Source organism: Brachyistius frenatus, unplaced genomic scaffold, assembly GCF_029030835.1.
Source record: "Brachyistius frenatus isolate BFR_SWC_R1_liver_20210118 unplaced genomic scaffold, ASM2903083v1 Contig_94, whole genome shotgun sequence".
Taxonomy (NCBI): domain Eukaryota; kingdom Metazoa; phylum Chordata; class Actinopteri; family Embiotocidae; genus Brachyistius; species Brachyistius frenatus.
In genome coordinates this window covers 487,194-499,873 of record NW_027210693.1, presented here as the reverse complement: position 1 = coordinate 499,873, position 12,680 = coordinate 487,194, and the positions used below count along the sequence as shown (strand labels likewise).

Here is a 12,680-nt window from a genome sequence, read left to right as displayed (position 1 = left end):
CTTGTGGCAAGTAGACATGACAAAAACCAGTCGGAGAGCACTATCAGTATCTAGACGCAGCCCCGGGCATATACCAAACACTTTTGTTAGTCATGCCAACCTGGCTATTTTCATTATTCGTTCATGGATTTATGCATCATGGATTTTTTTTATTTTTTTTTATAGTGTTAAATTGGCTCTTTGTCAGAGTGCAGCGGGTTCATTTGTAATTTCTACCAGTTTTTTTTTTTTTTTTTAACACACGTTATTTTATCGCAGCTGTAAAATGTCGTGTTTATTAATCAGAGTGACTCGTGAAATTAGGGCTTCGTTGACGTTGCAGTGTTTAAGGCATCTCAGTCGACAAAAGGAATTTTAATGAGAAGTGTCACATAGTTCTCAGTGCAATAAAATATCCAATGTGTGAGGCAGAAGGAGAGAGCCGGGTGTGTGTGTGTGTGTGTGTGTGTGTGTGTGTGTGTGTGTGTGTGTGTGTGTGTGTGTGTGTGTGTGTGTGTCTGCCTGCTGAGCCGATTCATCCCAAAAGCGGGTGAAATATCCTCATGGTCGTTAATCTGGAGACTCATGCCAATCACTGGGACATGTTGTTTGCTAGAAACTTCATCTAGCAATTTAAGAGGATCACTGACGCACGAGACTGAGCCTAATTTCTCACTTGGTCTCTCCTCTCTCACTTTGAGTTGGATGGGTTTCATACACCTGTTCTGTTTTCTCTATATAGAGTTATGAATTTGAGGTCTAATCATGTCTTGTACTTTGTGTTTCAGACCCTCAATCCCAAATGGAACGAAGAATTCTACTTCAGAGTGAGTTCAGATTAAAAAGCAAAACAAAAATCATTGCCTGCTTTAATGAATTCCCCTTTTTCATGACCGTCTGTTATTGCGCTCTGGAGTGGTAGTGTTAGAGTTGTTAATCATTTAACTCGGAGCCGAGTCCCACCTCCTCCAACACTAATCAAACCGACCATATTGGACTTTACAAGCCCAGCCACATACGTACGATAACTCCTCACTGGTTATTTATAAAAGAATTATAGGGCAGTCTTGATTAGAGGACTTGACCACCTTCGTTGTAAATTATAGTGACGCAAAAGCATCAGGATTGGCTTTGTATTGACACATAACCACGAGACCACTGCAGTAACATCTTCATTATTTTGTGCCCATCACAGGTGTGTGCGCAGAATCACAGGCTGCTCTTTGAAGTCTTTGATGAAAACAGATTGGTAAGATTCATGTTACCTCCTACATTTAAAAAGTATTTTTGAATTCAGTTCAATTTATTTGCACCCACAGCTTTCGACGAGGTACCAAGCTTTGATACTGTTGTGGCACGAGATACATTTCTCCTGCACTGTCTATAGTACTGAAAAATGCCTTATTATTTGGTGCCCAATTGTAATGCTGAGGATACATCCACACTAAAATGTTTTTGTTTTAAAACACTGAACTTTTTCTACATTTACACAGGAGTAAATGTAATCGGTGTCTGTGAGCCACAGCATTTACTATACGTATAACCCGTATTGATAAAATAACTTGGTTTCAACTTGGATAAATCTTTCATGAGAACTTTTGGCCACACACTTGTCTGAGTTGTGTGTGCAATGTGTGGAGAATGTGTGCATGTGTGTAAGTACATGCTTCTCTGAGGACAACCAGCTAACTAGCGCCTAGCGATGGCTTTCTAGATGAGAAAACTTTTGTGTGAGGCATTTAGGGAACATTTGTAAATTACAGCATGAGGTGTTTAGGGAGCATCTGTAAATTGTAGTTACAGAAACAACTTGAGTTTACACTCTTCCCCCTCGAAACTGCATGAAAATTAAATATTTGCACCATAATGTGGTATAATTTTATTTTTATGAAATGGCCTGAAAAAAAGTATTGCTCTGGGCTCTTTAAACAATACCCAGCAGTCATTATGCTTTTAGATAAGATCTCATACCATTTCCTGTAGTGATGATGAGCTCTCCAATATTTCTTTATTTTATGCTTTAGTCCCCGTCATGAAAAATCATTTGCCACCAAATAAAACGTGATGATCGTAAAACTGATATTGCTACATTTTTCTGGAAAAGATCAACAATCATTTGACCACAGATATCATCAACAACTTGGAGTGAACTGTAGGAACTGTAGGATCCTAATCTGTATTCTCCACTTCTGAACTCTTTCACAGATGTGCAGATTAAATATTACATATTTTTCAGCTGTATGCTCACACAGACTTGTACACTGTGCAGCATGCGGCTGCGTTTGTCTGCTAGTTTCATTGTCCTGCCTTCACATTGTAGTCCACTAACAACTCCTACATTCCTCTTATGTCAAATTTCTCAGATTTCCCCCACAGACGAGAACACAAGTTTCCTTGACTTGTGAAATTAGACCCGCTGTAGGCCCTCAGTTGCCATGACGACTCGATTAAATGTCTTCACAATGTCAAGTGTTGCAGCAATTCAAAACGGCACACGTAGGTCTTGATAATCACTTTACTAATCCACTCTTGTGTGTAAACTTCACCTTGCTGAAGAGGAGAAAGAGGTGAGCGAAGTGCTTGTTGACATCATGACGACATTGTTCTGTGGAATCAGCGAAAAGCAACCCTGGTTGTGTTATTTGTTTCTTATGTGTTCTTGGTAACTCTGCGGTCTGGATTTCGAGTTTGATGTTTTATAAAACAAACAGTGGATGCGGGCCGACATAGTTTTGGTGTTCTTGGCTGGATAAGGCGCGTTCTGTCTGGGCCTTGCAGGTTTCGGAGTTGCTGCCTCTGTGCAATGGAGGACCGTCGTCGTGGGAGGTTGAAAGATTTGGGACTTAATTGTAAGCACATTCTGTAGTTTTCCTGATAGTTTCATCATATGAAGAGAAGGAGATTTTATGATTAAATCTAATCCAGGCACTTCAGTGTGCATGTTTCATCTCCTGATAAAATCTGAGCATACACTGGTGCATGTTCCACCCGCCGCCGCAGCAGAGGGGAATCATTGGCTCTCGGCCTGTGAAGAAAAGGGCAGCTCTAATTTTTCCCTCAGTACAGTGTGAGCTCTCTGTAGCAGTGTAGAAAAAGATGGCAGAAGAAAGCACAGCCCAGGCAGCCTCCAGCACGTCCTCTCCTTATATGTCTGAGGAGGTGCTTTCCGTCTATCTCGAGATGCATGCCAAGACAGCTCCTCCACCACTGGCCAGTATTTCTTTGAAGGGCCTGTTTGTTCTTTTGCCTCTATTAATTTATGGTTTATTTAGATGAGATGAAAAGTTGGACTAAGCTTGTGATATAGCACACACGATAGACTGTGGTTTACTAATGTAAACATACAGAATGCTCTCGGTAGATGTCATCTAATGTAACACTATACTGTATATAGTAGAACTATTTATGAAGCTCGCAGTATTTAAAGAAAAAGGTTGAGTAGATCTACAATACAGTGCATTGTCTAGTTTGAAGCAGGCATGTTATGTCATTTGGCGAGCTGGGCTTGCTGCCATTGGACCACACATTGGCATTTTGTTTCTTTTATCCAGAACATTCTCCATAACATTTCACACACACATATTTATTGACTGTGCCTCACACTGTAGGCAGTGTGTCATCACTGAGTGCAACCGGCTGCCAAACCACAATTTCTTCTTGTACTACTGTCTCTTCCTTTTTGGTTTTTCTGCCTCCAGTCAAGATCCACTTGTCTCCTTGGTGCCCTCTTGTCCACAATGCAGTTATGGTCCCCTCCTTTTTTTCCTTTTTCCCCAATGAGATACACCATCAGTGGCTGTTTGAGACAGATATGGTGACGCACAGTGTGCTAAATCAGACAGCCGCTTTTCATCCATGTAGCTCTGAAATGCCAAATTATGACAGGGGCCTTGTCAGTTCTGTGCATGGAGGCGGACGACTCCTCCACTAACTATGGCTTCAGGGCAGAGTAGCCTCAACCCTTCTTCTCCACATGCTGATGCGCTGGTGAATCACATTGCTGTCGAGCTGTGTAAAGCATTCTTTCATGAATGTACAGTATGTTGCATGTAAAATGTCTGTTGTACTTTCTGCCCTAGCTGTACTTGTAATAGTGTATTAAAAGTGCTTAAGCATCGTAAATTGATGTGCCTGATTTCATTCAGTGTTCCAGACGCGGATCACAGTTGAGTATCTTTGTCGGTTTTTGGATGCGAACAGACTGACCTATAAAAAACAGCCAGTTAAGTGTTTGGCTGTGCACAGGAGACCGTGTGTGCCTCTGCTCTTTCAAGTAGACATATCTTTCCCCAGAGATAACTGCGCTGTTTACTTTATCAAGCTGCGATCTGTCAGATATTCTGCTCTTGACTTTGCCTATTCTTTTTTTGTTGTTTTGGTGGTCCATTTTTAGAAACATCTTCTATATGCTTGTTTTTCTGTTTCCAAGCTACAAAAGGTAGCAGGAAACAATTTGTCCTCCAGGTTTGGTGTTGTATTTCTGATGTGATTGGCCCTGACTGGCATTTTGTGGGTAAATTGACAAGAAAATCTTGACTTCATGTCGTGACCGATGTACCTGGTTGAAAGAAGATATTGATGTCTATATTGTGTGTTTGTTTATGGGTGCGTTTGATTCTCCTACCTGGGGACCATGGCAGGGTGATCAGAAACAGACAAAAAGGTGATGTTATGATCTTAAACTATTACATAAATGAAGAGATGATGTAGAGGTCATATTTACCATGACATTTTAAGATATGTGTTTTTTTTGTTTTGTTATCTTTAATGATAAAGATGGTGTTTTGAGAAATATATTTAGTGATACTCTGAGAAACTGAATACACCAACTGAGATAGCAGTTTTAGCCATCATGTGAATGGAGGGAAGGATGGACGTAGCTGGGGGGCCAGGGTAGTGTGTGGTTGTAACAGAAGGTGGTGGGGCCATTTGTAGTCACATGACTGACGGGCAACCCACTGTGTCACCTCGGAAACCAGGAGCGCCGGCCGCTCTTATCCAATCATGTCAGGAATGCTGGCTGTCACTCGGCTTAGGCTATTTCTGCTGTCTGTCTGTCGCCAGTGCCTGGTAGTGCTAAGAGTTTGGCGTACAGGGAACCTCCTTCCTTTTTTTTTTTTTTTTTTGTGTCCCCCCCCCCTCCCCTTACCCTTCCTCTCTTTCGCCTTCATTCTGCCTCTCCTTTGAGTGCGCAGTGTAAAGTTGTCAGCTGTTTTGCAGTGGCTGTACAGTTTACTGTGGGAAGGAAAGTTGTGGAAGAGACTGGGAGGGGGGAAGAGAGAGGAGGGTGGTGGTGGTGGGGGAATGGAAGAAAAAAGGGGAACAGTCATCTAGCCAGCCAAAGGAGAAGTGGGCGACACTAGGAGCCAGAGGAGAGAACCAGCAGCCAGTCGGGAGAGAAAGTGAGAGGGGAACGGGAGCTGTGAGGTGAAAATGGCACAACGTCTGCGTTTGTACTTTGGCTCGGGCCGCAGCAACACAGCGCCGGAGATACTGGAAGGAGAGTCCGAGGAGCAGCGGGGAGACCGTGATGTGGTCACGGCGCTTCGCAGGCAGCCACCTCCGGTATCGAGGCCTTCTCAGGAGTCTGCTGCACAGCACGTCCCGACGATGGCTTTTGGTTTGCGCTCGGAGCCTTCGCTCAAACGCAGTTCCTCCATGTTCATACCCCAACTCGCCGCCTACAGCGAGCCGCGCGCCACTAAGAGCTCGTCCATGCACATCTCCCTTCAGCGCTCCAACGGATCAACTAATGGAGATTCCAGTAGCCATGCTGATGATGTCCCGCCGCCTTGTTATACTCCTCCAGGACCTGCGCCTGCCTATACCGAACCGCTGACTCGAGCAGACTTTCCAGGACAGCCGCCACCTCCGTACTGCAGCCCAGATTCTTTAAACTCACAACCTTTCGTGGCAGAGCCGAACCTCTCCAAACGACAGGTCTTTAATATCGGCTCCTCTGGTCACACCACGTATAGCAGAGGACAACCTGGTATCAGTGTTGGTGCCATTTCTATCCGGAGGAATTCCCATGACGGTTCTGATGTTCAGCATTTCAGAATTCTTCCCTACGGCGGTTCTGGCTGGTCTGTGCGGCAGCAGATCCCGGACCAGTGCTCCGGTGCTAACGGTGCGACGCAGAGACTTGTGTTTCAGCTGCAGCAAAATCAGAACCAGGATCAGAGCCAGGGCAGACAACAAGCTGCTGCATCCCAGGAAGACTGCCCAGATGTCGGCCGAGGAGGCTTAAGGGGTTGCCGTACGGTGCGTTACCCCAGAATTCGACTGCAGAGGAGCTCGTCTTATCAGAGGCTGCTGCTGGAGAATCAATATCAGAAAACTGGCGCAGACAGCCCGACTATAGAGGAGAATGAAACGGACGAGGAGACAGAAGCAAGAAACAGATTTAATGGGTGTACTTTTAAAATCAGTGGGGAAACCCCCAGAAGGCAGCCACGCTTCAAGATATATTTCACCCCTGGTGGAGGTGGAGATCAGGATGTGAGCCTTGGCAGTGAATCGGCAGCGAATAGTCCCAAGGTAAAGATTATTGGAAAAGTTTCGACAGGCTTACTGTCTGCCTCTAGGAAGTTTGGTGGAAAAAAAAAAAAAAGGAAAAGGATTTTGTTATTTTTCCTCGCGGTCTAGACAGGTTTGTCCTGGTAAAGAAATTAATTTGAGAATTAATTGTAAACAAATCCAAAAATAGTGAATGGATCTTGCACATTTGACATTTAGTTGAAGATATGAATGTAAGAATGGGATTTATGTAACATGTGCAAACTGTCTACAGTTTCTGCTTTTAATTTGTAAAGTTTGTTGGTATTGAACTTATTACAGTGCAGGAAGAAGGTGGTGACATTCTGGGAAGTGAAAAACTCAGACACAGTTGCTGAGCTAAATCACACACTCACACACACTTACTCACACTCGCACTCACACACTGGCTTTCTTTCACTTCACCACCACAGGCATTTGAAATTTTACCCACCTCACCCAACTCGGTTCTGAAATGAAAACGGAAACTGCCGTTTGGATAAATGGATCATTTGTCCTCGTGCACTTGTTGCCTTCTGTTTCACAGATATATGACACTTAAGTTTGAATAATACCCTCAACTGCAGTCGGTGCTCTTTAAGAGTCGGCCGTCTCTATATTTAGTCTGTTTAGAGCGTGGTTGTTGATTTTGAGAGCAGGCAGGCGGCATGTCTTCTCTGGTTCGAGGCTGCTATGGATCCGTAACCTCGCAGCTGCTCTGCGAGTGATTAAGAACTGAGATGTCATTACTGCCCGATCAGGAAGTTTCACAAGCAGTTTCTGTATTTCCTGAGAGTCTTAAGTAATTTCATGTTTCTGTCTGTTCTCATATAGCTCAAGTTTTTGGAGGCAAAACTGATCTTTAGGTTGAAGTTTTTTTTAATTTTTTATTATTATCTTCATGGATCTTAAATCACTTTAGATGTCGGACTTTTCAGAAGCAGCATGTTCTGCAGCCGATTCTTTCCTTTCCATTTTAAATTAAAATGATAAACTGAATCTTTGAATAATATGTAGGTAGATTGTACATTTAAATAATGGGGCTGCCATTGACTAGGTAAGGATTTCTCCCAGTTGTTTGTCATGAGGGTTAAGGCTGCAGGAGGGACCGTCTATAATGGAAATCCTTCACCCGTCTCATTTTTTGCTTTTTTAAAATTTTTACAACCTGGATGTTAAATCAGCTCAATCAGTAGTTCCCAACCTGTTGGGCTCCTAATTCCTGAAAATGAAGCGGTATCTATTTACAGGTTGTATGTATACAAGTTGTGAGCGATACCCCAAAAAAATAATTGTTCTTACTTAGATTGATCTCGAAGGTTTGTGCTTATGCACAAGCAAGCAGATGATGTGCTACACAGTCCTGCTAATGGTGTCACATTATTCCAGTGATGAACAGGTGGCCGCCAAGACACACAGCAGTGCACGATGGCAACGATGGTGATGAAAATGACTGTTCGCCAGTTCCCATTGATATCTATGCACGTTTTAAGATATTAAAAAAAAATAATAATAAAAAAAAATAGCCCTGTTAATGTTTTATATGGAAGGAAATGCATTCAACACATTTACACAATCCCAATTCACTTTACTATTGCAGTGTATAGAATTGGACAACCACATTCAAATATTAATGTGAAGTAAATGTTAGAACAACATGCATTAGTGGTACAACTAAGTCTCTTTGTTATGCTCTTTACAGTCACAGTGAATTAAATAATAAATAACTACAGTACATTATCGATGTTAGATTATGTTATTTAATACACTACTACTCCTCACCATTTAGGCTGGAAAACAACATCCTGTATCTGCAGTATAAAAATAATTAAGAATTTTGTAACCTTGAGTTGTGAGATTTGGTCAAATATCTCTTAGATTTTGTTACAGCTGCAGAGTGGCTGATTTAAATGATCAGACCTCAGCTGTTCTCCTCTAATGCATCTGCAGTCTGTTTTTTGTTTTTTTTAGACAGCACTTAGGCCATACTTACACACCTTCTCCTCCCCTTATTTAAGACACGTGGTGGTGTGACTGGAGGGCATCCTGTTTCTCACACAACAAGGAAATCCTCATTTAGACTATAATGACAGGTCTTCCCCAACCGGTTGCCTGGAGTCGGAGTGCCCCTTTTTAAAGCCCTGTGTGTGTGTGTGTGTGTGTGTGTGTGTGTGTGTGTGTGTGTGTGTGTGTGTGTGTGTGTGTGTGTGTGTGTGTGTGTGTGTGTGTGTGTGTGTGTGTGTGTGTGTGTGTGTGTGTGTGTGTTTGCCAGATGGACTAGCTGCAGACAGCTATGCCACCGTGCCATGCCCTCGTTACAGCCCTGCTTTGACACCCTTCTGTTGCCATTCACAAAGAGCTCCTGCAGGCCACTCGGCTGGCTATATTTACCTGAGGCAGGACTGTTGATGGATGTCGGCGGGCCTCTCTTTTTATTTTTTTTTTATTTTGGTCCAGCAGCATGTGAGAGGGATTCAAATCGCTATTGTTGTGAGGGGCTTTTCTCTGTCAGCTCTGATCTCTCCGAGTTGCATGTCATTGTAATTCAGTGGTGTCAGCACAGAGACTGGAGTTGGTGAGACAGACTTTTCACACCTCAGTGCCAGTCTGGACTTGTTCCAGGTCGCCCTGCATCATAAACTCTTTCCTGTAGCTTCAGCTGCAGTTAGCATCACCATTTCTTATCACTTTTCTACAGTCTTGAAGCACTGGGAAAACCATTTTTCTTTTCCAGACAGGCTGATACTTTTTTTTTTTCAGGTTCAATGCATTTAAATTGAACTGACAGAACAACAACTTAAACAATTAAAACTGTTTTGTTGGTGTGTTCTAAGGCTGCAGGATTGTGGATAAAATTATGATTATGATTGTCTTGCTTAGATTTGAGGTCACAATTCTTTCTTACTATTTCAATATGCATGTTTATTACACTCATTTATATGAATGGTGCCTGATATAAGACACATCAACAGAAAGGAAATGCTCTCATCATTAGTTTAGATGCAAGAACTTCAGGAGTCTGACATTTATACAAACAATCGGCTTCAGTGTCTTTGAACCTTTGACATTTTTTTCATTTACGGTGTCGTCCACTCGCGCCTCTCTCTGGGTTTATTTACCTTCCTCTCAGTTTCTACTGCTCAGCATCACGTGGTGTAATGCCGTGTTGTCATTTGTTGACGGAGAAAGTAGGAGCGCTTGTTTTGATGCAGCTGATGTCCCTAATGAACATACAGCGGATTGGTTGACATTTAGAAATGAGATCTCAAGAAGTAAGTGTTTTGTGAACTGGAATGAACAACCTCTTTGTGGTTTTTTTGTATTTTCTACCGATATGCAGTCCTTCATCTGCCTCAAGCCTCTTTCTTTTGTGCCTCCTCCTCTGAGTGTAACCGGGTCCTGGGAGGCAGCTGCAGGCTCAAATGTGACCCTTTAATGACTCTGCAATCATATCCCTCTGCATACACATACCCACAGCTTAAAATGCTTGTTATGGTTCAGGACATAAACAAAAAGCCACGTCTCCCAAGAGGACATGTGTCCCATATGACGCTACCTATTTCATACGCTGGAATGGTCACTCTTGTTTATTTATGGTATCAAACGAGGATTAAATGCTCACGGTGACTCGTCAGTTCTGAAAAGCAGACTTGGCAGCATTAATTGTGATTTATAAATTTGACGTATGAAGCATGAAGTTCTGAAGTTTAGGAATAGTTTACGGTGTCTGTGTCTCGGTGGATGTGTGTGTGTAGGAGAAGAGCACGCACACCTTCACAAATGTCCGCTCGTGTGCCTGGACATTAGTAACTCTGGGATTTTATGTGACTCATCTGTAACTGCGGGGGGAGTTCAGTGCACTCGCATCCCCAACACCGCTTTCACTTTTTCCTTCTGATCATCAGAATAAACCAGTGTGGTCACTTTACACTTTAACCACAAGCCAGTGTGAAAACTGCTTTCAGACCAGCATAGTTGTGAAAACAATGCGACCTACTGTCTGATGAAGCTGCTGGTTTGTTTGTTTTTACCACATAACTTTTGACAAACTACATTTGATGAGATTTAAGGAAGTGCGGCGGTTTCCAACCTTTAAATACGCTCTTTTTAAAGCTCCTCTTTCCTGACTCAGTTAAAAAAGACACCACAGATATTATTGAATTTTATTGTCAAATCAAGTGCATATGCAGGTTTCGCCACAGTTTGAGTTCAGTTGGAAAATGTTTTCATAACTTTAAGCGTTTTATGACTGCACCTCTTTTATGCAGCAGCGAAGCAACTTTCACAGATGCCACAACTTTGAGTATTTTTTCTGCTGCACATTAAAGAAACCTTGAAGAAACATCGTGTGCAGCACAGCAGGCTACAGAGTTGCTGGAGACAACGTGATTGTTTTCATTGTTGAGTCTTTGGCAAACCTTTACGTCCTCCCACAACCCACAGGTGGTTGACAACTCCGGCTCAAAACTGGACTACTGAAGTGCAATGAATTGTTTCAACCCATCTTCCCTGTCAAATCGATGTCAACAAGCAGACTTTATTGTTAGTTTATACCTCATGTCTAAATAAGTTGTGTCCCACACACAGGCCACTACCAAGAATGGGCTTTTCCATCTCGGACAGGTAATCACGGACAAATCTCTGGGCCTCTCAAATCTGAAACACAAGCCTTCCCTGGTTCTTCCCTGTTGTCACATCTATCTGTCTCTCCCTCTGTCTAGTTGACTTGGCTTCTATCATGGTGGCAGTGGTTGTTATTTTTCCTTGCTGGGTTCACAGGTTTTTTTTTTCTCCTATGAAATGATACCAAAGGCCTGTCCATAAATAAACTGCCTTCTGTCTGAACACCTGCGGAAATTTGTGCTGATTGGCAGAGAAGATTATACAGTAGTGCAGTCCCCTGATAAACCATAAAAAAAAATAATAATCTCATTCAAATGGAGCAGAAATTGCTCAAACACAGTTGCTCTTCACTGCAACCATGTGCGATTTCTCAGATCTCCGCAGGTGTTCACAGATACGGCATGAGGTTATTTCTGGATGGATGAAATGAAAATCTGATCATCTTTCTCTCTGTCTGTGATAAATACACACAAAAAAATTCTGGTGCACCAGGTAATTAACCTCAACATTGTGGTTTTCCCCCCTTCACTACCCCTGCTGGAAATTTTGGCTTTCCCCAGACACACTGAGAAAGGCATTACTTCTAAAATTAAGCTCCTGAAGGTGACTTTCTCTATTTTATTTTTATTTTTATTTATTTTTTCCTCCTCCAGACTAGAGATGATTTCCTTGGACAAGTTGATGTTCCTCTCAGTCATTTGCCGGTAAGTTGTGTGTGTGTGTGTGTGTGTGAAAAGACTGACTTGTTTAACCCTGTTTTAAATACTCAGCTGTTTCTTATCTTCAGTTTTGCTGTGCCTGAGTAACCTCTGTGAAGGTCAGGCTCTGTCTGTGTGTGTGTGTGTGTGTGTGTGTGTGTGTGTGTGTGTGTCCGTCTTGACTGTGAGAAAGTGCACAAGCAGAATTTTGTTGTGATCCAACAGCACTCTCCTTGTTGTAAATAGAAAGCGGGCTGTCTAGAGTGTAAACAGACTGGCTGCCCTCAAAGCCAATGGAGACAGCGACTCTTGCAGATTCACACACTCGCCTGTACTTGGAAAGTGTGGACTGCTGGGAGATGAGAGCTTTGGAAAACAACAACATGCAGTATCAGTGTGTGCTGCTTGGGAGTATTTACAGTTTAGGTTTGATGTAAATGAAGCAGGGCTGGACATACTGACTCTTTTCATCATTGATTAATCAGCTGATTGTTTTCTAGATTAAATTAATTTGCTGTTTGGTTTTTAAAATGTTCCCAGATGGTGGAAAAAAAACGTCGACCAGTCAAAATGTCTTGTTTTGTTCAGACAAACACATTCCAAGCAAAAAATATTCAGTTTATTATTACGAAAGACTAAAAGGAACCAGAAAATATTCACATAATTTGGAATCAAAGAATTTGGACATTTTCTTTCACAAAACATTCAAAACAATTAATCGATTATTTACATAGTTATGTATTAATTTTGTGTTGTTTAGCTAATTTTGTGAACATCACCGTAACACCAACAAAGAGAAAGCTGCAGCACCTCTATTCAGTTGTGCAGTGTCCGCTCCGCCTG

At 42.4% G+C, this 12,680-nt stretch overlaps 1 protein-coding gene across 10 annotated transcripts in view; it reads left to right on the top strand.

Annotated features, from left to right (window-relative positions):
* Positions 1-12,680, top strand: part of nedd4l (NEDD4 like E3 ubiquitin protein ligase) — a 43,400-nt gene that overhangs the window by 9,131 nt on the left and 21,589 nt on the right. For 6 of the 10 annotated variants that reach the window (XM_069710783.1, XM_069710782.1, XM_069710781.1 and 3 more), the window contains exons 4-6: positions 768-806; positions 1,175-1,228; positions 11,793-11,843. In XM_069710783.1, the coding sequence (XP_069566884.1) occupies positions 768-806; positions 1,175-1,228; positions 11,793-11,843 (144 nt within the window). Of the gene's footprint in view, positions 1-767; positions 807-1,174; positions 1,229-5,275; positions 6,520-11,792; positions 11,844-12,680 lie in introns of those variants that run through there. The other 4 variants (XM_069710775.1, XM_069710778.1, XM_069710777.1 and 1 more) reach the window with 1 other exon arrangement.